The 26,323-nt window shown below is 38.7% G+C and overlaps 1 protein-coding gene across 1 annotated transcript in view; it reads right to left on the bottom strand.

The window, feature by feature from the left end:
- Positions 1 to 1,535: 1,535 nt before the first annotated feature.
- Positions 1,536 to 26,323, bottom strand: part of EGLN1 (egl-9 family hypoxia inducible factor 1) — a 34,450-nt gene continuing 9,662 nt past the window's right edge. The window contains exons 2-5 of the mRNA XM_030268294.4: positions 9,720 to 9,839; positions 7,431 to 7,567; positions 6,031 to 6,098; positions 1,536 to 4,263 (exon numbers count right to left, since the gene is read on the bottom strand). Of these exons, the coding sequence (XP_030124154.3) occupies positions 4,199 to 4,263; positions 6,031 to 6,098; positions 7,431 to 7,567; positions 9,720 to 9,839 (390 nt within the window). The 3' untranslated portion in view covers positions 1,536 to 4,198. The remainder of the gene's footprint in view (positions 4,264 to 6,030; positions 6,099 to 7,430; positions 7,568 to 9,719; positions 9,840 to 26,323) is intronic.

The following is a 26,323-nucleotide window of genomic DNA, read 5'->3' as shown; positions in this document are numbered from 1 at the left end:
GAGCTGACAAAGTTCCATACTTTGACCCCCATCCCCTCCAAACAGCAGGTGAGATCCAAATCCAGCTAAGACCCCTGAATTTCTTCAAAGTCTTTGCTGCTCAGTACTCACAAATTCCTCTTAAGTATTTGCAAGAGCATGCAGCTATCTGCATGCCTGCAGGCAAGGTACAAATGTGAGACTCCTGAAGTTTTGCGACTTTGAGTTTGCTCTTGTCACTTGGCATTCTCCCCTCTCCTTCAAAGCATTCAGCATACACAGAAATGGCACTTTTCAGTCTGGCCATACTTACCAGTATGATGGAGATGTGATTTTTCCACTCCTGACCTTGAAGTGGTCACCAAAGCCAGATGTTTTACATATTATACAGGCTGTCAGCTCTAAAATCTGCAAATGTTTTTTCTGAGAAACACCCAAGAGAAACACTTCATTTTCCCTAGTGCAGAGTTTGAATTTACTATGCAAAACAATCCCCCTGCATATTGTGCTCAACAATGTGGTAATTTAAAAAACAAAACAAAACTCAAACCAGGTCTACACAGGATGGTTGCAAGAAAGGCTTCTTCCTTGTTCAATGTAAAACTAGGATGGGGAAGATGTACTTTCATGAGAACTTGTAAGAAGTTATACAGCATTGAACATGGAAAAAGCTTCAAAGCAATTTACCGTCAGCTCAATGCTGCTACACTTGTGTTTCAACCTAAAAAAACGCCAAGAACCATCACCTTTGAGCAGAAATGAGCACAACTGGCACCCAAGTGCTGTGAAAGGTGCACTAATGCTGGAGACTCATCTGAAGATCCAGGAAGCTCTTTCTGAACTAGCTGAAGACAGACAAACAACATGCAGGGGGCTTCACAAAAGCTAGAGTGATGCCAGAGGCACAGCCAGACACAGTTTCCTTGATAACCATAGAGTCACTACAAAGCTCATCAAAAGAGCAAGAATATTGTGTGCTATCTCTTACAGTTTTGTACCTGCAGACTCTACCATTCTTCTGCCCCCTCTCAAGGGACCGTAATTCGTTGGAAGCCATGTAAAGCTGAGGACATCCCATTAAACCTTACAAATCCTGTTTGAATGTGACTTATTCTGTACCTCATATACCTGTCAAAAGTGGTAAAAAAACTAGAGCTGACTCTACATCATAACCACTCTTCAGAAAGCCTAAAAAGGGTCCTGTTCTTGAGGGAGGAAATCATCAGGAAAATGGTGACCACACCCAGGTAACTGTAGGTAGTCTAGAGAAAAAAAGTCCCAGATCCTTCTCCAGAGCAGAAACAGCTCTGATTAAAAAAAATAACAGAAAACAGCAAACTGAAACACACCACTAAAAAAAAAAAAAAAGAAACCCACCAAAAACATAGCAACAACAAAAAAAATAACCAAAAAAACCAAATACAAACAAAAATCCCAACCAAACACCCACAACAAAGCAACCAAAATTCCACATAGCCCCTTTATCAGGAGGCATTCATAACTTAGTTGCTACAGAGTAGTTTTAAAAGTTACAAAGATTACAAATAACCACATAGTTTTCAAGAACCTTTATACATCATCTTTTTTAATTAGATTAGCTTTACAAGCAACTTGAGGAGCTCTTTCATAATGAACACTGCTTTTGAAATTACACAACTTTATAGGCAACCTGTAAATGAATCCTGAATTTCTTTGCCTGCTATAGATAAAGGTCTCATATTTCACAGCCAGCTAACATCATGAATAAAAATAGCATTATGAAGCTTTATTTTTAACCAGGACTAGACACATACAGATCATAAGACAGTTTAAAAAATAGTTTTAAAACAAGGACCTGCTTGGTGATGCTCAAGACTGAATATTCAACTGACATGAAATGAACAGTTTCTAAAGGACATGGAGAAATGGCTGACCTGATTTGTTGACCCTGTTGTAATGACTTACATGGAGTGAAAAATTAAGCACTTTTTAAACCTGTCTGGCAAGCACAAACCTACAATGTGATTAGAATTTGATACGCTGTTTAACTGCAGCGGTTTGAATTACAGAGGGACTGAAATGACTTTAAAGGCTTATGCTTACATTTCTAAAACAAAACCAAACCTCTGTTAAAGGAGTACTAATGAAGATGAAGTCGAAGAGGTGACTTTTTTGCTTGTTTCACTGGTAGCCTAAAAGCACTGCAGACCAGACAGTAATGAAGATTTGCACTCCTTGGCCAGGTTGGCAGAGGCACTTACAGTAAAGGTATCCTGTCTGTTTTACTGGGAAGAAAAGAGGAAAGAGGAAGAGAACTGTACAGGGCAAGAACTTACTAAAAAAAGGAAAAGTGAAATCAAAACAAAACTGGGATTTCTGTTGGTTCTCCTAAATTACATACCAATACTGAATTTTTCTCCCCTTCTGTCAGTTTGTTACTAAACAATTAGCTTTTTCATGTTTTACATGAACAATAGTAATGTTTTTAATAAAAAATTACTGAGCTTTCCATAGAAAGGGTCTTTAATTGAATACAAACTATACAGATGCTAAAATTGTCACAAGTTGTAATATATACAGAAATATTTCTGTACACTCACATTGTTTTGGCTAAGTAAGGAAATAAGGGACAGATAGAAAACTGCAGTGGGTAAGGTGAACAACCCCCAAACTCCTGTAAATGTGAATGCCGTCTTTGATAAGTTTGCTTTGTTTTCTCAAGCTTTTAAAGCTCAGGAAAAAAAAAAAAGAAAGAAGAAGAAGAAAAAAAAATCTGTGTCCAAAACATCCATTTCTTAAAAATAAGAAGATCACAGCTTCTGCACATCTCACTTTTATTCTGTGATATCCCATCTTCTGGATAAAATAAAAACAATGTAAAAGAAAGCAAATGTTTCCTTACTAAATATATACCTCAATATTGATCAATAGGCCTTTTTGGGGAAATCCTTCAGCAACAGTGAAAATTTAAAGATGTATTATTGCACAAGGAGCCTACAGAGTGATGCACTTCAGCTTCAGTGTGCTGACTACCTCCTTGATACTATATAATAGATCAAGGTGTCAACTTACAGTCTGCATGGGACACCAACATTTGAAAAGGAAATTTAAAAAAGTGAATTTTAGATATTCTATTAACTTATATACAAAGGAAAGGGGGTGGCAAGTATCTTTTAGAAAAGGGAGAAAGCTCAAAAATTTCTGTCAAGTAAGTAAGGAGGTTCTGGGTACCTCTAATAGCCTAGGAAAGCCCTTTTATATTCTTGTAACTTGATGGCATTTACTAGGTCCCCAAAGCCAATGACAACAACCGATAGTGTCACGCTCACTTAGTGCCAGTCACTTAAAAAATAAAAAAAACCAACTAAACATCCCCCCTCCAAAAATAAAGAAACCAAAGAAAAAAGAAGAGAGACAGAAACTTCCCCTCTGTGGATTCAACATACAAAACCACAAACTGAATGTTACTAATAGCAAGATACTGATTTGCTTTTGTTAATAAGGTTCAAGAGAACATAGTCAAAAAAAAACAAAAAACAAAACAATACAGCAGCAATCTTTAAAAGTTAAGATTAGTGTGAGATATGATATAAAACAATCAGATTTTTAGCTGGTAATTAAAGTGCTCCTTTTCTGAATTAAGTTGTAAAAAAAAAAATTAAAGTGATTATCAGTTACTGGCAACCCTTACATTAAATTAGGTCTTTCATGGCAGAGGAGAACAGTATGAACAGTTTTACAAAAATAGATCCATGTTCTATTGGAGAATACTGTAATTTTTTTCCTTTTTATCAGTTTTTCTTTTTTTTTTTTTAAGACTCAATTTTGATAAACTGTACCTGGTCATACAAAAATTACCCAAAATTCAAACTTTTACCATATAAAAAAAGGGAGAGATGAAATGGATTCAGCTGGATGACAGGTCTGGCAAAATATAAGGATGGACAAATTCTATGTAGGGCACTTATTTATGTCCAGATGCATATGGTGTTTCTTACTGATTGCTTATCTTCTTCACATAAGCAGTCACAGGCCTGGAGTCACAATCACATAGTACAATGCTTCAGCAGTCAAAGAACCTTCTTTTTGATGCAACATTGAAACACTGTTTGCTTCCATATTAAGATGTTGGTTGGTTTGTTGTTGATTTTCCTTTATCTTGTTATTCACATTCAAAAGTTAATAGATAGCATCAAGATTTATCAGGGCGAACAGCAAGGGGAGTTGCTAAATCAAAGGCTTATAAAACATCTTTCCCAACTGAGTCAGAAGGTTTATTAAGTTCAACCCTCACACCTTTTTCACCTGCAGAAATATGAAAAGGAAAATGGTATTTTTCAGCATTTATTGAAGTACAGTCTAACAGTCTACATCACTTTCCAGAATAAACTATCAAAACACAATATCCCATAAGCAAGAAAAACTCACACATATTCTGCATGGCTTCAGTTAGACTGACACTTATCCAAAAAATGAATAGGTTTCTATTTTATGACATTTTATTCTATAATTTCATGTATTATTGTCAGCAGAAAATGAATTGCATCTGGCACAATTCTGGCTGCAGATACAGAGTAAAGAATGCAATTATAATTGTAAATGAAAACTGAAACCACAACAATATGGTAATTTAAACCCATTACAAAGAAAGCCAATACTGAAGGAGGAAGAATTTATTCACAGAAAGGGTGATTAAACATTGGAAGAAGCTGCACAAGGAGGTGGTGGAGTCATCATCTCTGGCAGCACCATCTCAGTGCCATTTGTGTCTCGTGTCTAGTTGATAGGGTGGTGTTCAGTCATAGGTTGGATTTGATGACCTCAGAGGTCCTTTCCAACCTAACTGGTTCTGCAATTCTGTGAAATTTAAACGACCCAGCCTTCCTTCCTTAAATGCCTGCCGTTTAGGGGGACCCTGGAAAGGGAGGTGGGCAGCACTTTCCCTTAAGGCTTGAGTGCCCCCCAACCATTTCTTCACAGTCCCTTTGAAAGGGCAGCAGCTGAAGCTGTGCAGAGGCAACAAAACAGCTCTGATCCAGCAAGGCTGACCCCAGGAGCTGCAGAGTTGCACACTTGTGACATGAAGGCCAGCTCAGAGACAGACAGGCTTCCCGTGGAGGCCCAGCAGGCTGACTGGGAAGCCAACTGTTCCTTGCCAGGCATGTGCCACCAAGCAGCGGGACAGCCTGCCCAGCTGGAGCTAAGGGGCTCCCTTTGAAAGCCAGGCAGGAGCTGCACTGCTCTGGCCACTCCCAAAAAGCATGGGTCACTGAGAGCACCAAGAGGGGCTGGACTGAACTGCACACAGCTCTGGGCTGCTTAGGAGCTCCAGACAGCAATGAATGAAGTCTCAGCTGGAAATGACTGGCACACATTTTCAACATCACTGGTTTCAGAGCTCTTGACAAAGCCGTGTTCATGTGTGTGTGTACTTGCTCTACACCTGATTTTGGTTTATTTTTAAACTATTGTAACAAACAAAAAATTGCAATTACAAGCATGACAGAAGTCCTAGGCCATTTCTCCTTATAATGTTAATTTGAACAGGAAAATTAGATCAACTTCCTCTTGGTGGAGAAGCCAGAGAAGGAAAACAGATGCTAGATGGGTGAAATTAGAAATGAAGGAAGTCCATTCTTTGATTACAGATTTTAATTTTAGGCTTCTGTTTTTCCAGTATAAAAATTCTAGTCAAGTAAAGTTGTATTCACTTGTTGAATCCCTTTATTCGATCAAAACTATTTCAATAGCTCTCAGTTCTGCAGTACCTTACAGTCTCTGGTGTATTTATCCTCCACACATATTAGGGACACAAGAGTAGGGAGAAACTGTATTCCCCACATAAAAATACTGAGCAGCCTCAGGTCTCAGAGGAAGTATAAGCAGGACAGGCATTGACCTGGATTTCATTAATCAATGGCCAGGAGTTTAATCTCTGGGTCACCTCCCCTGTAAAACCTAACTTGAGTTATGCCACTTTCTCTCTCTTTTTGTGTAGAGAGTGGTCCAAGGAGATAAGGCTAGACTTCCCTACTCTTCCACAAAAAAATAATGATATTAAGAGGAGCTTACCTGTTAGATATTTCACTTTAGCTCGTGCTCTTTCATCTGCATCAAAATACCACACTGTTATTGCGTACCTAGGGAAACAGAAGAAAAAAGAACTCCTGAACTATGAAGCAAAATACCAGTGAAACACTTGACATGAAACACAACCTAAATTAGATGATACTTCCACATCTGACAGAGGAAAGTTTTCATAAAGCAAGCAGTGGGTTTGTTTTTTTTTCCTACTGGTAGCTATTATCTGAAAAATCACTGAAAGGGTGACACTGATGCTCTAAGTTTACACTCTTTTCCCGTGTGAGTTGCTATTTATGGCTCTTGTCCAGAATAAAGTCTCTGCCCACATCACCTTGTCCTGTGATCTCATCTTTTTACTAGGTCAAGTTCATCACTGAGTCACACTGCAGCATCATCTTTTTTTGGATATTTGCCACAAGGGACAATTAATTACCCCTTCTTACATGGCTCCTATGGTTTTCCACTGCCCGTAGAGGATTTAAATACAAAATGCCAGCTACTGAGAAAAGACTTTAAGGAGCTTTAGTAAATGGCATTTCACCATGACTCTTCTGGGAGTAGAAAGCGGTACAAGCTTTTCTGGAACAGCTGCAAGAGGATATGCTGAAGGTAGTTTCAAGTTACTTCCTGCAAATGCAGTTGTGTTATCTCACAGCTCCAATCAATTTTCAGTGCTCTGGCCATCCATCTAAACATGTTAAAACATGAGCAACAGGAAGTCTGGATCAAATGATTTTCCGATTGCCACTATCTGTAAATGTCACTTATCGGGGGGGGGGGGGGGGGAAATCAATGTGGGTACCTTTAGCATCAACCACTGCCCTGCACTGAGGGACAAAACTTCCCCCTGTGCTTCAGACTGGGAACAACTCCTCTAATACTCCATAAAAATATTTGTATTGGTGGTTGTTTCGGTTCCACAGCCCTCACCTAATTCCCAAATTATAATACGGTAGCTTAGCCTGAAAATTACTATTTTCTGACAGCTCTCTCCCCAGCAAGACAGAACATTAAACTGAAGTACCCAGTCAATCTTCCAGTTACACAGTAGGGTGGTAAGGACAAAGGCAAGTCAGAAGGGTGTAAAGCCACTGCAGAGAAATAATGAAGATGGCACCCTTTGGCTAAGCTGGGGCCTGCTTATGGCTCAATGTGCTCCCACCGAGTTCTGCCAAGCACACATTCAGAAACTTCCCACCTACACACTCAGGAGGTTTTCTCCAAAATAAGAGATCAGGCAACACTACCAACTCATCAACACAGCGGAAGCCTTATCATCCATTAGCAGAAACCACTCTCCTTTTTGTCAGGTCATAATTCACAGTGTGACTAATTTCTCATTTCTTGCTAAGACAGGCACCATGCAGTAGAGAGTCCATCACTCCTACCTTGTAGCAAATGCTGGCTGTACTTCATGAGGGTTGCGGCGATCAGACCAGAAGAATAGCAGTCTATCAAATTTGGGTTCAATATCAGCAAATTGGGCTTTACCTTCTGGAAATATCCGAAGGATGCCTCCACTTACCTACAAATGAAATATTTTCAAACAATGCTTGAGAGCCATGTCTCATTGTATTTAAAAATTCTGAATATCACATTTGAAAATATTTCAGACACTTGGAACTAAAACAAAACCCTTTATCAGGCGCCATAGAAATTACAAATCTATTATGAATCTTTTATGTCAATACATTTCATTTAACAAAATGTTTAACACATTTTTCACAGAGTGATTTCAGAATGCTAAGTGCATTCATGTTTAAGTAAAAGCTGTGGGTTAGATGGGGGGATTTATGCATAACTATTAGCAAAACACAAATGGACAAGACTGACTGATATTACACAGGTGGCTAAAAACACCCTGATATAGATGGGAGAAATATTTTATTTCACATCTAAGTTTCACCTTTCCCCATTAAAGAGATGATTTCATTTAACTGTGGCACAAGTTTATGTGTAATTAAAATAAGGAAAAACTAGGAAACTTCAAACTAAAGCTTCAATCTGTACTACTCATGGTCAATTTAGATCTCTTCCAGGTTTTGTAAACAGTTGAACCTACCTGTGTATGTCTAGAAATAAGCACAAGTAGGTAGGGTTAATTATATTTAAGTCACATTAACTTCTTCCTACTGATGGTGTTGATGTTGTTGAATCTAACTATAGATGGCTATCACAGACCTTTGTGTCATAACAGACATAACAATGCAAGTACTAACAAGGCAATTTGATGTAAATGACAGGGGCATCTGTGATCTAAGTCAGCAAAAAAGTGACAATTTAGATCCAGTTCTTCTCCTAAAGAAAGTTTGAGATTCTTTTTTCAATAAACAATATATTTGCTAGTATAATAATTTGCAATTTAAAATAAGATTTTGAAGGAAATAAATGCCTTTGTTCATAAATTAAATATCCAACTATTACATTTTTTCACAATTATTGTGAAAACGCAATTTGCTTGACTTGTACACTCTGGTATGTATTCTTTTTTCCCCCAAGAGAGAAACCATAAATCAACTAAAAATGCCGCAAAGCTGCACTTTAAGATGCTTAGTACAATCAGTACATTTACATGCAAAGATGATATCATGGCAAAAAAAATTATTTTCTAATTGTAGGATTCTATTTGACGTGTCAAAGAGCACATCAGAAACAGAAAGCCTGAAGTGCATCTGACTCAGCTTTCTGATCTACCAGTTTTATGCAAGTATGTTATAAGGGAAAAAAGAAAAGTAACAACTCTCATCTGCAATTTGTGTTGTCCGTATCTGGTGCATGCAATGCACAGAATCTGAGTGCTCCTACGTACTCTTCCACATGCTACTCTCTTAGCATGATGAAGCATCAGTAGTTTTATCTTGTTTTTTTCCCAATACACTCTGAAAATAAACTTCTCCATCATTAATGGCAGAGAAATCAAAGAATTAGCAAAGCTGTCTTTGCATTACTCCTTCATGCTCCCAGTGCTGCCATTTAGCTATATCTGTTCTTGAAATCTACCTAGTCCCATTGAATCACTCGGAAAATCCTTATTAAAAATTCACTTTATCATAGCCACTAGCAGTAAATTCTTAGACTACTTAACTATGGTATAAATCAGTTCTACACCCTGTACCTACAGTGATACAAAACTTGTGCTGATTTGAACTATACTGATGTAGCAATGACTGTTAACACTTGGCTTATCTGAAAATGCTCCCAAGCTGTAAATTCTTTCTTTTTATAAGCATACTCAAATAAACAATCTAGTTCCCAAACAACAAACTCAAGATTCAACAGGAATATAAGAAAAAATTAAATTAAGAATATATGAAACTGCCTTTAGTTTCTCTTTGTGTACAGGGAGACATTTACTACTTTCCTTCAATCTTACTATCAAGAAGGTCCTGCTAACATCATGCAAAACCTTGAAAATAAATGCTTCATCTCCATCTGCTCTCCTAAAAACAGAATTAGTGAGGCAAAGGACAACCACAGTTAACACAATGTAAAATCTCAACTAAGGCACAGAAATAAGGGCATGAACAAAAACCTCAAGCAAAAGTGCAGTAACAAGTGTGTGTGTGTGTATATATATATATATATATATGCATATATATGTACATATATGTGTATATATATATGTACAGGTATATATATGGGCGTAAAAAACATTTTAGAATCAAATTATCGCATACCTTGGCATCCCAGTCCTTATTAAGATAGTATATACATGTAACACATCTTCCATCACCATTTGGATTATCAACGTGGAGCACATATCCTGTTCCATTGCCTGGATAACAAGCCACCATAGCCTGGAGTCAAAGAATCAAATACAATAATTACTTTTATCTCTGTGTGTGGGAAAAGTCTACATTTTATCTACATTAATTCTTAAGTAATTAATACATAAGCAATAGAAAAATTAAACCAGAAATAACGTGCAAAGAAATTTTTTAGCTGTGTTTTCTTTCTAGATAAAAACTGGTTTAGAACACAAACAGATGTTGACAACAAAGGCATGACAGACACTGAGAGGAACACTTAATTAAGGCATGAAAGGTGGGGCTACCCTCATGTTGTGACTAATCATTCACTTCCCTCCCCTGAATGACATGGAAGAGAGGAAGAATGTATTGTGTGTAATTTAATAGCTTCTCCTTGTGATAAGAAATCTTCCAGACTCAAGTTCAGACAGCTATCTTTTTATCTTATTTTTTCACCCTGTGTTTCCAATGCGAAGAATTCCTTCTCAAAAAATGCTGTCAAACTTCTATTTTTAGGAGACTTTTAGACAAAACCAGTAGCCCATGTTAATCCATCACTCCAAGAGCATTCTTGGGCTTGTGTTTTGTCCTGTACATAGGAGGTCTTTGAACCTTTGTTGAAACAAACCTACATGTACAACAAAAACATCCTTTTTAGTCAAGAAGTGAGAAATGGAAACGAGACACTGAGCAGTAATCTGCAATAACCTTCTGACATCAAACGACTCCCAGTACAGCAGTGTATTAAACTTCCCATGCTGCACTTTGCTCAGATGACTTGAAAGACCCCTGGAAGGCGATTTCTGAGTCTTCAGACACACGGATGTGCATGTGAAACAAACTGGCCCTTGCTCCCAGATGGCCTGATTAGCTTGATTAGCTATTAGAGCACACGGCTGGTTCGCTGCACAGCACATCCCTGTATCTCTATGCCTTTGCTAGAAATAATATTTTCACTTTTTTGAAAGAGATCAGAACAAAGTTTTCCAACTCAAGTTACCCACTGTCACCACAGTACTCAGATGTCTGCAGTGATAATATCCTACCTGCAAGAAATCACAGCATGAATTAAAAAAAAAAAAAAAGAAAAAACAAACAAACCAAAAACCAACCAAAAGGTGAGTTTCTACCAACAAACCAACATACTGCTAATCTCAATGACTACCTGCTGTATGAAAAAAAAGAAAAAAGTAGAAAAAACTTATATAAAGAAACATTCCTGTCTAGATTTAGCCTGGTTAAGTTAGAACTAAGTCAGACCCTTGCACTGCAAACTCTTTCACCTCTAATGTAATACACAAAAAATATTTTCCTAATAAAGTGATTTTTTTGCTTTATACTGGTAATTTTAATTTCCTCCCCCCCTTTTATATGCTATAAATAAACCTTTCCAGAGTTTGTATTACTTGCAAGCATTGAGGAATATGTTCAGTGCAGGTAGCTGGATAAACTGCTTTGTGCAAACTGAGAAACAGTTTAAAGTACTTGCAGTTCAATCCATAAAATATTTGCATATCACATGTAAGCAGAATGGATTTTGCAATAGCAGCAACCTTTTTAAAATCTTTATTTCCATATATACTCTACTAATGGAAACAGCAGTTTTTAGTAGCTATGTCTATGAGAAATCAGAACACATAATTTGCCAAGTTGCAAGCCAAGTTTAGGATTCTTCAAAGAATCCTAAAAATAAAGCCCAACTTCATTCACATCATTCGGAAGTAACTACACTGCATGAAAGGTACTTAAAAATACAAAATCAAAATATACTTCTCATTTTCATTAGGCATTTCAGCTTCTCAGCCTCTTTACTGTAATCATAGTGCCTTTATCATTACAGGCCTCGTGTTATGAAAATGTTACACATATCAAGAATGTGATCTAATTTGGCAAAGTCATGACTTACCAGTTTTGCTTCAGGAAGATAAACCCACAGAAATCAAAACAGTGTGTTAAAGATACCAAATAATGTAATAGGGTTCTGTAATTTCCTTTCTTAGGGAGAAAAAAAGGGAAGAAAACAAAAGCTGGGCTGGAAGAGGAAGATATTTGGTTTCCACTGAAAGCCAAAACTCTTGACAAAAAAGTTCCATTTACCACATAAATCGTACTGAGCTCTCATGGAGCATGAACAGTGCTGAAAGCAGATCCAAGTCCAACTCTAGCACAGTATTCCTAACAGGAGGAAAGTATTCCTTTAAGGGGTTTTGCTGAGACATATTATGCAAATTAAACCCTGACACTAACTTGCTCACTATCTGTGTGAAAACAGCTACTGAAACTCTCTCAGAATGAGGAGAACTTTGAGATCAAGCAGCTAGAGCAATGCCAATTCTCACTTTAATCGTGAGGAGTTAGACTCCAAGGCAACAAAACAGTATTCCACACCACACTGCTGACAAAAGAGGACTAGCAACACGTTTTGGAATGTCTGGGGAAACACCAGTTCTCACCATCTTCACATAAAGAGCAGCCATATTCATTTCATACAATCATTTGAGTCTAAAATACTTTCAGTGTTCAAAAAGACCTCTTGTTTTTCACTTCAGAGTCTGAAACTTCTCATATCATCAACTCCAAGTGACGAGAAACAGTTTTGCAGCGATAACTTATCTAATATGTATTTGTTATAACACCGAGAATGACTCAGCCCCTAACAGCAAATTGGAAAGCAAATAAATTTGCAACTCGGTTGCTGTAGCATAATATACATTGCCTCTGCCGTGTCCTCAGTTAACCCATGATAAGGAATGGTACAAAATGTAACAATTTACCGGACATGGGACATATATTGCTTTGTGCAACATATGAAGCGAGTTCATGCCAAACTGTCATGTAGCGCAAGATTACCCACATGGACAGGACAAAGAAGTGATCCACATAAATAACAAAGCCTTTGATGTTGTTTTAACATTTTACAGTATAAATAAGCAAGTAAAGACATGTATATTAAGAACCGAGAAAAACTGGTGTCTGTGGCAATTTTTTCCCCAAACACTGTTAGTGGCGGTCAGTACAACCAGGCATTTGAGACCTGAAAGTCCAAGATTCCCTTACATTTTGAGCTATGAACAATAAAGTTGCTAGCTTTCCAAAACAAAGAGCCATCTGTCTCATCAGCTGTCCCATAAAAGTAATCAGTTAATTCAACTCAAGGTATTACTTGTATTTTCTTAACAGAAAAGGAGCCTCCTCTTTTGTCCTTAATTGGGCATTATTATTTCTAAGCATTCAGTAAACTTACTTTCTGCAAAAAATGTATTTAAGTCATACACTGGATTTGTTCATTCACAGGATTCCTGTGCCAAAACTTTTAATATTAACTTTCTTTAACCCGAGAGCATTCTGTTTTAGGCTGAGCACTCGTGTCTAGCACATGAGCACTGTCCTAAGATAACCCCTGGAATTCATGAGTAATCAAGAAAGCATGAAAGTGCCCTCCCCACACTGATATCTGCTCAACTTGTGTCTATCAAGTCTGAGGTACTCACACTAAAGCTCCTGTTGATCCCTATTCACATACAGATGTTCTGTGTGCAAATGTTCTAAGTCCAGAAAACAAGGCCATCAGCAACAATAAATTAACAGAAGAACTAATTGAAATCACAGATTTTTTTTCCTAAGAATAGGCATCCTTAGTGTGTCAGGCATTACTCTAATTAACAATAAAATGCACAGAGGTAGCATCAGAGGGAATAAATCATAGTCCATACAGGTTTTTTTACTATGTAAAGACACATCAGCTAAGACTAGCCCTGGCAAGCACAGCACAACAGTGCAGCTGAAAACATGATTTCATTTGGGAATAATCTCAGCCTTCTTTCACACAGAAGCATGACAGCCTCTTCCATCTATAAAGAAGGAAGACTTTATAAAGTAAACTAACTGAAGCTTTTTCTTCTATCCTCCTCCATTCTTCTCATTGCTGGATGCCTGACAGCTTAGGTACTGCTCCTTAAAAAAAAAAAAAGAAACATCAAAGCGAACTCTTAGGAAAGAGAGAAGAATACCGGTAACATGATAACACAGAATTCTCTAAGGGGGGAAGACCCCCAAACCCACAAACATATAAGGGAGAGGATGTGTGTTCTACTAATTTATTAAATAAATATATTAGTATTTAAACTTTATTGTTAAACTTAGATTAAAACTGCATCAGTCAAGGAGATGTCATTTTTGCTGTTGCTGAAGGAACTGCAAATCTCAGTGAGCAAAACAAGATGTCTAAATGCAAGACCAATGACTTCCTACCAAAATTTATCAGATGTGCTCCCAAAAACTTCACTGGAAATCCTTGGCATTGGACATCTGACAGATTATTCAAAGAAAAAAAGAAAAATCTCACACTCCACTGCAGTGAATAATCAAAGAAAAATAAAATTAAATTTAAAAATGATGCAATCCTGTTTGGTCTGTGATGTATTTCTATTTCAAAAATGTATTAATCTCTGACAAACAAGAGTTCTGAGAAAATACATTTCATTTTAAGCACACATCAGGATATGATTTCTTACAAGTTGGACAAAGTAATAGTCAAATCCAAGGAACAAAAGACTGGTTTAGTATCACCTTCATTGAGCAGTATCAAGATTACTGACTTACACATGCTAGCATGGTACAACTTGCCTTGGATTCCTAAGTGTCCTGGTTTAGGGCAAATTTGGGAGAGAAATCCTTCACAAGCACAGAAAGAAACTTGCAACAGAAAGAAAATGTCAACAGGGAGAAACTCCTGTCAGCCTCACCCAAAGCAGAGCAATCTAAAAAATGGTAAAATAAATCTGAGACACAGCAAATCTAAGTAATCCTATACTAACTTCCACCTGAGTAAAATTTCCTGCTGTTATCCTCCATGGTTTAGTAAGCAAGGCTAGAGACTCACGTTTTCACACACGTCAACAATGTGAAACTAGAAAAGCTGGAGAGAAATACCAGGCCCTGAAAAGATTTCTTCCTAAAAATTCATGCCTTGTAGTCATCATCAACTGGAGAACATGCAAGGGAAAAGTAAACTGCTACTTAGCAGCTTAAAAATTAATCAAGGCATTACACATCCTCAAGAGAAGAGAGGAATCTCCTAAGCTAGAAACTAAAATAAAGAAAAAACTGACATGTTGCAGCAGCTTTGAATCACTGATCTTCAAGCCCTTTCTCCTAATATTAAATTACCACTACAGGCATTCAATTTGTCCATTAGCAAAGGGGTTAGGAACCATTATTTTCTTTTGCATTTTTCTCTACAGATACGGTAAACACCCAGCTGCAGAGTGAAGGAAAGAAAACCCCAAATACCAAAACAGAAACCACAATTCCCCACCACCCACGCTAATAAACCAAATAGCATACACCTGCTATTTGTGCCATCTTTCTGTAAGTAAGAGAAATCTCCTCTTTCAGGAAAAAAAAACAAGAAACTGAAGGCAAGGATGACAAACACAGGTCACCCTCTCTTGTATCTTGCCAAGTTTTAACAGCAAAGCTGGAAAGCTTGGCAAAGTGAAGGCAAACTGAACTAAGAACAGAGATGAAAAATGAACTTAGACAGGAAGGGAGAGAGGAAAAACTGAGAGTTGACATAGCTGCTTACACTATTAATAGAATCAGCACACAGCTATGTACATGGATTACATCTTCCATGACCTTCTAGGGAGTTCAGTAACCTGACCTACCTCTCCCTCCTTCCCAGGCTTTTCAATGCAATGGCCAACACAAGATTTCTACTTACTTTGGAGAGAACCACATTTCATAAGCATACAAAATCAAGCAACATAACATACCATACCATCAAAGGTTTGGCACAATATATTAATACCTTTATACCTTGCTTATTTCTAGCTTGTCAATCAGATGCTGATTTCTCAGACCGAATTTCAGAAAAAGCCTTACCAACCAGCAGTTAATTCCTCTGCAAGTCATGGCCTTATTCCTGTCATTTGCCTGCTCACCCACATTCACTTCAAACATCCTAAGGAAGTGACACAAGCCAGAAGGCAGCAGTTTTCACGTTGGTTCAGTGGCCACATTCAGCTGAGCTCTCTATGGCCAGCAGAGCCACATGAAGTTTGGATCCAAACAGCTTGAATGTAACCATGCTGCCGCTAAGCAAAAACCAGCTCAGGTAGCAACATCTAGTTTGGTACTCTCCCTTTACTATTCAATTCTAATTGGGCTCAACAGCAGGACCACACAAACTTCATTTTCAAGTATCATTCCTTTAATCCAAGCATGCCCATAGGCTGCAAGAAATGCTCTTCAGCTCTTGAATTGCTGAAGAAATGTGCATACAAGTCTAGATGATTCATCAGTTCTTACACATGGCACAGGAAAAAACACAGAACTGCAGTGGCTGAAGTCGGATATTCAGCAAATTACTGTGCACGTGGGATGTGCTTAGGTTTTGATGAATACGTCTAACAAATAAGAAATAGGATAGAGAAGCTCTTATGAAACTATCAAGCAAGAAGCATTAGCCAGGGAGAAACAGTATTGATTCTCAACATGGGGACAGAAAGTAGAAGGCACGTTCCTTGCACAAAGGCTTTGACTGAGCCCTGAGGAGAGCACGACAATCAGGGAAACACATCTCCAAAGATGAACCCTGAGCAACTGAAACCAGTGCTAAAGACAGACATAACAGGAAGATCTAAAACACTTCCCAGATGATGTTCTGCAGCTCTCACCGCTACTAAACTGAGATAAAAGTGCTTAAACATTAATGAGCTTTTCTGCTCTCCTATACCTCAGCTTGTAAAGCTGCAAGTTTCAAATCTCCAAAAGCAAAGAGAGGACTGAGTGAACTTACAAATGGCAAGGAAAAAGATTGTACTTCTGTAACACAACACACTGGTATTTTCCAGGCTGCTAGCCAGGTTTGGTGGGACATATCTGTTCTCAAAATTGTGCCAGTTTAACAAAAAGGTGCTGGTTTAAAACTGAGTCAGTGAAGGCACTGCAAATACACCTGCAGTCCTGCAATCTTATGAAGCTCTAGTTTCCATTAACTTAATCTAACTGCTTATCACAAAAATAAAATGGGAGTTCAAATCTAAAGAAGTACACAGAGCTGTGCACTGAAAATAAAGTAATAATAAAAAAAGAATTAAGTTTATCTAACATCTCTGAATACACACAATGTCTTCAAGTCTAAACCACCTGCATTCCATAAAGAAAAAAAAAGCAAAAAACCAAAAAATATTCTATAAGCACATCCCAGACATGTCAGTGCTTCAAAGCAGTAATAGCTCTTTCCCCAAAGGTTCAACATAACACAATCTGATAGTTTTGATATCAAAGTCCACTGCAAACTTAAAAAAAAAGTCAACACAGAACACATGAACAAAAAAATCCTCTAGATATACTTAATTGAGGTTTCCCAAAGAAAGCAGATGAAAGCACCGTCACCAGAGACAGAAAGTTCTCTCTTAAAAGCCGAGAAGCAAACACAACACTTGGCTTTGCAGCTAGGAAGGGTCTAAAGCATACTCTGATTTGTGTCAGTCTAAATCTATCTACAGTACGATTAAATAAGTTGATCAATACATTTCAGATTCAAACAACTGTTGAGTAATGTTAAATATGTTTGTAGAATTGGCAGGCCTCCATGGCTAACTCCTCATTCCCTTCAAGAGAGGCAGACTCATGACTCACTGTTTTGGCACTGTATAAAAATTTGATGGAGAAGTAAGTCAGTCAACACAGATTTTAAGAGTCTGTTTTTAATTTAACACCATAATTGCTTTGAAATTAATAAAACCATTTAGAAAATAAGTACTTTGAAACTTTTTTCTCCAAGACTGGGCAAAGCTTTCTGCTCTGCAAAAGACTACTCAACTTCCTAGTTTCATCACTACCTGTTCAAGAAGGGCACAGTGCAGCAACATCTTTAGGAACTAAAAATAACACTAAAGCAAATTACAACAGTGCACTAAAACAGTATGAAGTTGTCTCATTCAGCTACATCACTTAAAATATATTCTGACAGCACTTTGTGCACACCACATTTCCAGAGCCAACCACATGACATCAGCAAGCACACCAATGTCACACACAAAAAAACATGGCTACCTATTTTTAGATTACCAGTATTATCAGTGATTTTTTTAAAAAAAAAAAGCATATACATTAGCCGAAACATCAAGTCTGGGGACTTCTTAGCACCAGGAGTGGCTGGGAAAGAAGAAACACTAAAGATTAAGGGTGGGCAAGAGGTGGTTGCTTTTGGTTTTCTTTTAAAACCAAACCTTACTGTATTATCTGTGAAAGTAAATGGCTGAGAAATTTGCCATTTGAAGAATGTCACTCATAATCTCTGTGTTTCTTTCTTCAAAACTATACATACTGAGAAGCCTAGAATATCTTTCCCCTAGAAGATAAACCATACACAATCATTTTGCTAACTGCTAGGAGGGAGATTCATTTCTTACTTAAAACTGCAATTTTGTTTCTGTTTTAGGGAACAAAATAGCCACATAACCAAAATTTAGGCTGTAGGAAAGGTATCTTTATATAAATTTGAACATTGTGCAACTGCATGGGAACAGGATTGTGTATTTAGTGCTATGTTTAGTCAGATACTTGGAAATATTTGCAGCACAAGTTCCTAAAGTTTAGTAAATGTTCATGTAGACGCAGTAAAATTTCCAAATCTAGGCCTCAGGTACCACCTCTAGATTTTACCCATAGAAAAATTTACCGTCATAAACAGTAAGCCAAGGAGAATGATTTTACAACACCTTTTAAGGCTATTTTCAAGGAGACATACATGATCCAGCATGCCCAAACTTCACATTATATGCTATAGCTTTCACTCCTACTATTAGAGTCCAGATAATCCTTTGAAATTATTTATATATTACATAAAAAGAAGTAACTATACACTGAAATGCTATTAGACTTTTATTTATAGACAGATTTATATTAGTACTGCACAGAAGTCTGACTAAGGTTTAAAGCCAAACAGTAATGAGTAGCCTGTAATATGCTTTCAAGCCACCTACAATTTAAATGTAAGAAATGCTGACACTGCCCAGGCTACTTTTTATGGGCTTTCACACATAAACTGTCTCCCTCCAAGTTTTTCTTTACAATCCCACCACAGTCCTGTAAAAGGGCCTCTTTCCCAGCTGGCATAAACAACACTTAGGGGTTTTGTTGTTTTAACCAGATCACCCAGTGTATGCAGTTCAAATGCACACAGGCAATAAGCAAATCTTCTGGCATTCCAGCTGTCTCAGTTCCCACCAGTCCTTGGGCAAAGCCTCGAGGAACAGCTGAAGCCATGCAGCCCTACAGGCTGAACATAAACACCAGGATCAGGACTGCTGATGTTGGCATGCCAAGTCAGAAAAGTGACTCCCAAACCCACCCCTTCTCTGTATGTCCCAGCAGAGCCAGCCGTGTCATTTCAGGTTAAGGAGGCACTCTGCTGCACACAGGGAGGCTGCACTGGCTCAGTGGAACTCTTGGAGGAGAGTGGCTCAGGAATGCAATGTACTTGCTCTAGGAGCATGTGGCCTTGTGAGCACAAGAAAGATCTGAACATACCCAGCTCATATTCCAGGGAGGAAAAAACACCTGAGGAAACTGTCTGTGCTTGTCTGGATGATACAAAAGTCCCACTGTCTTCTGAAATGCCAATTCAACTGACCATATAGTGACTTTATGTTCATGGCAGCAACGAGGTCATCTCTAGGTTAGGACCTCCTGCAGAGCTCCTTGGTGCTGCTTCAACAGGTTTTTTTCCCAGTCTCCCCATCAATCATAACTACTGGCCACGGAGACCAGTGTGATGGAAAAACACATCACTCTCATGCCTTGGAAAAAAAAGAACATGCGGCATTATCAACTATAAATCGGTTAAAACAGACCCATCTGGTTTGTTCCAAGTCTGTTTATACATGGCATTAGGAAGCTGCTATGAAGAAAACCAATCCAATGAAAAAAGCTACCTCTTTGCATCTTTGCCACTATTTCAACAACAAAAATAGTATTTATTAGTATTTACATATATATATAAGAATTATTCACCCTTCTTAAAAGGCAAGTAGGCTTCTCCACAGATTAGTCCTTTCCTGTGAACAACAACTAAAAAGCCTGTTAATGTTAAATGACAAGACTCCTGTCAATCAAATTGGTTATGACTGACTGTAACTCAAGTATTGTGGTTAGATGTTATATGCTAACCTCAAACTCCAAATTTCCCACTCTAAAAATCAGAAAGTGACAGAATAAAAACTCCACACAAAGTGGTGATGTAAGCAAAAAAGCCATGGTATACAAAACCTGACAGTAACAAGAAAGCTGCCCTTTAACAACTTGTCACTGAGACTTTTTCCCCCACACCTTCCAAGGCATTCAGAAGAACACAGAAGCAGGACCTCTCCCCTCAAATGCTCACACTGAAAGTCAGAAATATCAACATCAGCTGTGTTAGCAGGCAGCCAGCACACACATACTCTTAAAACCTTCTTAGAAGCACTGTATTTAGTAAGAAAGAGAAATACACTATTTCACACCCCATACAGAAATAATGGATTTCAAGACAGGATATGCACACATCCTTTTTTTTTGTGTTTCTGCAGAAGGGTTTATCTGTATGTCCCTAAAAACCCAATCAGCAGAAACTTTCCTGGTAAACCAAAGGACAGCTAGGTCTTTGCAATATACAGTACTCACTGGGGAATGATTGTGGGGATTAGCAATAGTAGCCTAGATCAGAGGTGTCACGTCAGACCAAGAGGACTGTTCCACAGCACATATTTATGCAACCTACATGCAAGATCTGCAGAGCTTAAGTAAAGCCTGTTCCCAGCTTAACGTTGTGCCAATTAAAGAAAAGAAGAAAAAAAAAAAGAGGCAAGTGCATAATGAATGACAAAGTGTTTGCCTCAGTCTGCAAATGACCCAAAACAACTCATACCCAAGGTATGAACTCATCATCTACTCAAGCAACAGCAGTGGAAATTACTGATGGACAGAATGTACAGTGAAATGAAAGGAAAAGGAAGAAAATAGACAGCAGGAGGACATGGACAAAAGTCTGCATTATTGAAAAGGCAAAAGTAACACCAAGTATCACAAGAACTGAGCAAGAAGCAGAACAGCAGCCAATTCTAAAAATCTTAGATTCCAGATTTCTATATAGTCAACTTCCCATTCAAGTCAGCAAGCAATCATTTCAGATTTCAGGACTGGCAGAAATAGTCTTTCAGGCAGAGACTGTATTTTAAAATAAATTGTCTACATAATTGTTGAAAATAAACAACACATATCCTAAAACTTGTATCTAGTATTGCACACTAACACTGGGTAGCAGTTTCTAAACAGGAGACTGCACTTAAAGAAATTATCTGTGGGCAGCCAACTGATTTACTAATTTCTAGGATGTGTGGTAAAGGGCCCTGTATCTTTATACTAAAGACACTGCAGATCCCAAAACTTTTTTTGTATTCTCTCCAAGCCACACTTGTTTGGAGATTGGCAACCAAGAAGAGGAAAGCTGATTCTGAAGCCAGAGAAAGGCTGTAGGGAAAAACAGGGAGGAAGATGAGGAGCGCCCAAGGACCTGTGGACAGTGGATGCACTCGCCAACCCTGTGCTGCAGTAACGAAGGGAGCAAGCTCCACAGCATGGGTTTTAATTGCAATTACCCTACTACTAACCCCATGAAATCAAGCTGCAAGCACTAACGAGTGAGATACCTCAGCAGGCCTCAGCTGTAATTGTTTCTGGGTGTCTTCCAGCCCCTTAATGAACCACACCACAAAACATCTTGGACATTGGAGGTTACCCTCAGCACAGAGATTTGCAACCAAAGATAAGAAAAAAGCTGCTGCTCCATGCACAGCACCGTGCTAATATCCACCCATTGCGTGCAGAAGGCTGCTCTCATCACTTGTACTCCAGAGTAAAATGTTTGCATGAAGTGGCCTTACAAAAAGCTACTTCCCTCTCTGAATGCCTGCTCTGCCCTCAAGCCTATTGATCAATTTATCCCCCCACTTGCAGCACACACAAATCAGCAAAAAGATCGATATATTTTATTTCCAGGATCAATACAAGCAATATGATATAGCTACCATGAAGATAACTGAGAGTTACTCCAGAAAACAAGAATTTACTTCCTCTGTAAAGACAACCCTTAATTAAGGGTTCCCAAACCAAAATAACTGTTCCTTAAAAACGAAGGCTAGATGATGAAAAAAAAGCATAACAGATTTTCCAAAGGAAAAAAAATTCTCAAAGTGACTCCATCTTCCTATCACTGGCAAATTCTGTTCCCTACTGAGCCCCCTGAAGAATTCCATCACTCTCTCCAGAAAGCTGCTCCCAAAGGGAAGGGGTGGGGGGGCCAGGGAGGAAGGCGGGGAGGGGGGGGCGTGCATTGGAATTTTTGCTCTTCAAAGGCAAGTTTTCTCTGGGGTTTTAATATGGAGCTATTCTAAGTTGAATTGCAGAACTCTAAGTCTCAATGGTGAGGAAGCATCATTTATTACTAGCTTTGTCTTTCAGTGGGTGTGTTCCTTCAAAGTAGCAGGATGTGAGTGTAGAAAGAGTAAAAGACACAGTGAAAACTAGAAATCTACAAAATTCATGTTGCTATATGAGACAATTAAACTGAAAATAAAGCTAGCTGATAGTATCTTCATCTACATTTCACGTCCTGCAGTGGAATATTATTTTCCATGTTTATAATGTCCTTTATAAAGCTATAGGACTAAACAGGTAAAAATAATGTATGTTTATCTTATTACCTTTTACAATATAATTTTGGCATAGCCTTGGCTCATGAGTGAGACAACTCCCATTTTCTATTTTCACTAAGGAAAATGACAAAGTCAGGACTCCAGTATAGGAACTCCTGTGTTGTTCTTGAGTCTGTGCCAGGTGTTAGGAGGCCTTCAAGAGGCATTACATGTCATTTTGTCCAAGCTATAGCAGAGATTGAATGCAAATTTACTCAACCCATTAATTTTAATGCAAACATTTAACATTTTAAAATATAAAGCACTTGAACCATAGATCTTACTTCCAAGGCATTTTCTAATAAAGGAACAGGCAAAGGAAAGACCAATAAAACAGTAAATTCCAGTTGCAACTTCACTGCAGTAAACCAACCTCCTTTTAGTGACAAATGAGGTGTTACCAGAAGGATTCCCAGAGGACCTGTACTATTTCTGTATGACCTGGGAAATGGGGCTGAGGGAGGAGAGGAATGGTGTTCACCTGCAATACCTAAATATGCTGCAGTCCCCCCCAGCTCTGGCTGCAGAAGGGCACAATGGAGGGGTGTAAAACAATACCAACTGCCTAAACAAGAAAATGGGAGGTGAAATTCAGGAAAGTGTGAAGAAATACCCCTTGGGGGAAAAAAAATGCTTTCTTATACAGTGATGTCTTCTAAATTGGATACTATCACTTTAGAAAAAAAAAAAAATCAGTAAATACAGGCTGTTCTCCCAAGAACTTCATGGCAGCACAGCAGAGGAAGCAACTAAAGTGTCATAAATCACTGAACAAGGAAAGGTAACAGAGAATTCATCATCCTTGCCAGCACACAAAATCAGGATATATTTGTACATTAAATACTGTGCTTCTACTTGCCTTACCTTGATCAACATAACCAGAAAAGTCTGCACAGAAGTGCAGCAGGAATAACTAGAATAATGAAACAGTACCCATTGGATAAACACAAAAAGACTACAATTCCTCAATTTATGAAAAATATGCATGGAAGCAAATGTCAGACTTTTTAAAAGACTATGACAAGTAAAACTACTGGGAAGTGAGTTTTCACAATACAGTCTAGGAGACACTGAAATCACCATCAGTGGGTTTTAAACAAAGGGAAGTTCCTTTTCCATCTAATCAAACTGCAGGACTCGCTGTTACAGGATGTTGCAGAGGCCAAAAGTACAAATGGCTTTTAAAACAAGATTACAAAAATTAATGGCAAATGTGTCCATCCATCTGCACGTATTACAGGCAGTGGTCTAGATACAACCTCTGTCTCAGAGCTCCTGGATTGCCAGAGTTAGGTGGTATATGAGAACATCATTTTATATACACTTTGAAGCTTTATATACAGAGTAATTACTGATTATTTACAACAACTGCATAATAGTATAAACATAGATGGCAAATACTTGTGTGAAACAGACACTTGATAAGGGAGAACTCTCACTCAGCAAACACAAGAAGGCAGCCTGCTGAACCTAAACCAAATTAGCCAGAATGCAGAAAGTGTAAGACTTGAGCAGAGTGGGTCTTCAGCATCTGAACAATATGAACAAATGGCTTTAAATTTTACTATAAATCTTACTTTATAGTAAGACTGGGTTGTCCTTAAAAACCACTTAGCTTTAACCTACAATTCATGGCCTAGCATCTAGTTCATACAGAAGGTCACTCCAGATGAACACAACTCCATCTGTCTTCAATTTGCCACTAGATATATGGTAGGGATGGCCAAGCTGACACCTCCCGAGAGGCACACGGCTCTTATCTCTCTAACGCAGTCCTCGAGGAGGACAGGCCATTGACGGGGTGCCTGCAACCGCTGTACCTGGCAGGGAGCAGCAACTGAGGCATGCCTCGCCCTCTGCACCCCTGCCGGGGCAGCCAGTCTCTCCCAGCACCTGCTCCTCCTCCTCCCTCCCCCCCTACTGCAACAGGAAAGGAACACACCACCACTGCAGAACAAGGTCCCCAGGGGAGCACAGGCAGGATGGAAGTGGGCAGGAGCAGCAAGTTTGTGCGGGGAATACAGACGAAAGAAAATTACTAGAAAGTAGATGGAAGAAGTAAGGATTGTAGCTTGAGAGCTGCAGATTTTTTATTTATTCAACAGACTGGCAAAATACATAAGCCTGACTCTTATGAGTTCAAATGTTCCCTCCCCACACTTTTCTTTTTAACACGGAGTGGGTGGAATTTTACATGAGTAAAATAAAACTGAAATGTGCCAAAAATAATATTTGGTCATATGTTCGTTACAAATAAAAAAAAAAGTAAAAATATGTGAAATATTAAAAGTAAGAGCACTTTTCGGTAGTTTGTGGCTTTGAAACAGCATATTTCATTTTTCTGTCTGTCTTGCACAAAAAGGATAACTATGCCTGCTGCACTATGCCCTCTCAGTACAGAAGTGGACTCAAGATCATATGTAACTTTAAAATAATTTTGGAGAGAAAGTATGAATCCCCTACAGGTAATTGACTTTCATTTCTTAAATGTTTGCTTAAATCAGTTTTGTGGAGTGTACACATGCTTTGTATTAGTAAGCTTTGCTAGGAAAGGCCTGTGCTATGAGCACATGCACATGTGAATGGAGAAGCAGGCAACTTGGGAGAAAACAGGAAAGAGGCAGCAGCACAGACTTAGTAAAAGCGTCCACCTGGATGATCAACAGGGATCCATGGCAGGAATATTTCAAACAGTTACATCACTGGCATATTTGACCACAATGATCCTTTAGGGAGCCAATTACATTAGCAGGAAGACAGACCCCTGGTAACTTCATTCAGAGATGCAACAAGCACAACTTATACTGATAGTGCCATTGCTGAAAAAATATTTTAAGAGATTGCAAAATTTGGCTTCTTTTGTATCTTTTCCATTTTAAACTGCAGTATTTTTTTTAATGGGAGCGCTGAGGTGGGCAGTCATCTCTGGAGATCACATGGTCCAGCCCACTGCTGAGACGTGGGTCACTCACAGCAGGCTGGGTGACCGGTGATCAGGTTTTGAGTATCTCCAAGGATGAAGACGCCACAACCTCCGTAGGAACCTGCTTCTTAGTTCATCACAATGGAAAAAGCATTTATTTCATTTCAATGGACTTTCTTGCATCCCAGCTCACCCACTGCCTTGCCACTGAGCACTGCTGCCAAAATTCTGGCTCCCTCTCCTTCACTCCTCCTGTCAAGCATCTGTACACTCTGGTATGGCCCCCCCACACCTCCTCCTCTGCCACATAAACAGCCCCAGCTCTCTCAGCATCTCCCTGTATGACCTGAAAGACCAAATCCACCACAATGAACAGTGCTACTGCCTGGCTGATGCACTATCATAGAGCAGCTAAAGCACCACAAATAAGGTTAAGCCAAACAGAGATATAATTCAGCCAGCATCTATTTCACTGGGCATCATCCAGTATGCCAGCTGAAAAGGAGTCAGTTTAAGATGCCCTTATCAACTGGCCACAGTCTCCTTTCTCACAGCAGTAAGGCTGTATGCCAGCTGCCTGAACAACAATGGAGCAACCACTGAAACTGGAAGGGCCCAATGCCTTCAGCAGAGAACAGACCACACACTGTTCTAATACAGCAGAAGCTGCTGAAGGATCTTGGCATCCAGGGCAAGGTTTAGCTACTTGAACAGATGCTTGAACAGGACGGAGAGCAGCAACAAGAGAGATATGTTATTAACTAGTGACAAACTACTTTGGAAACCTTACACACGTCGCATCCCTGGACTTTTTCACAGTACAAAGAACTTAAACATATGAGGATTGCTGCCTCAAAGTTGGGACA

The sequence above is a fragment of the Taeniopygia guttata genome, chromosome 3, assembly GCF_048771995.1.
Source record: "Taeniopygia guttata chromosome 3, bTaeGut7.mat, whole genome shotgun sequence".
NCBI lineage: Eukaryota > Metazoa > Chordata > Aves > Passeriformes > Estrildidae > Taeniopygia > Taeniopygia guttata.
This window is presented reverse-complemented; position numbering and strand designations above follow the sequence as displayed.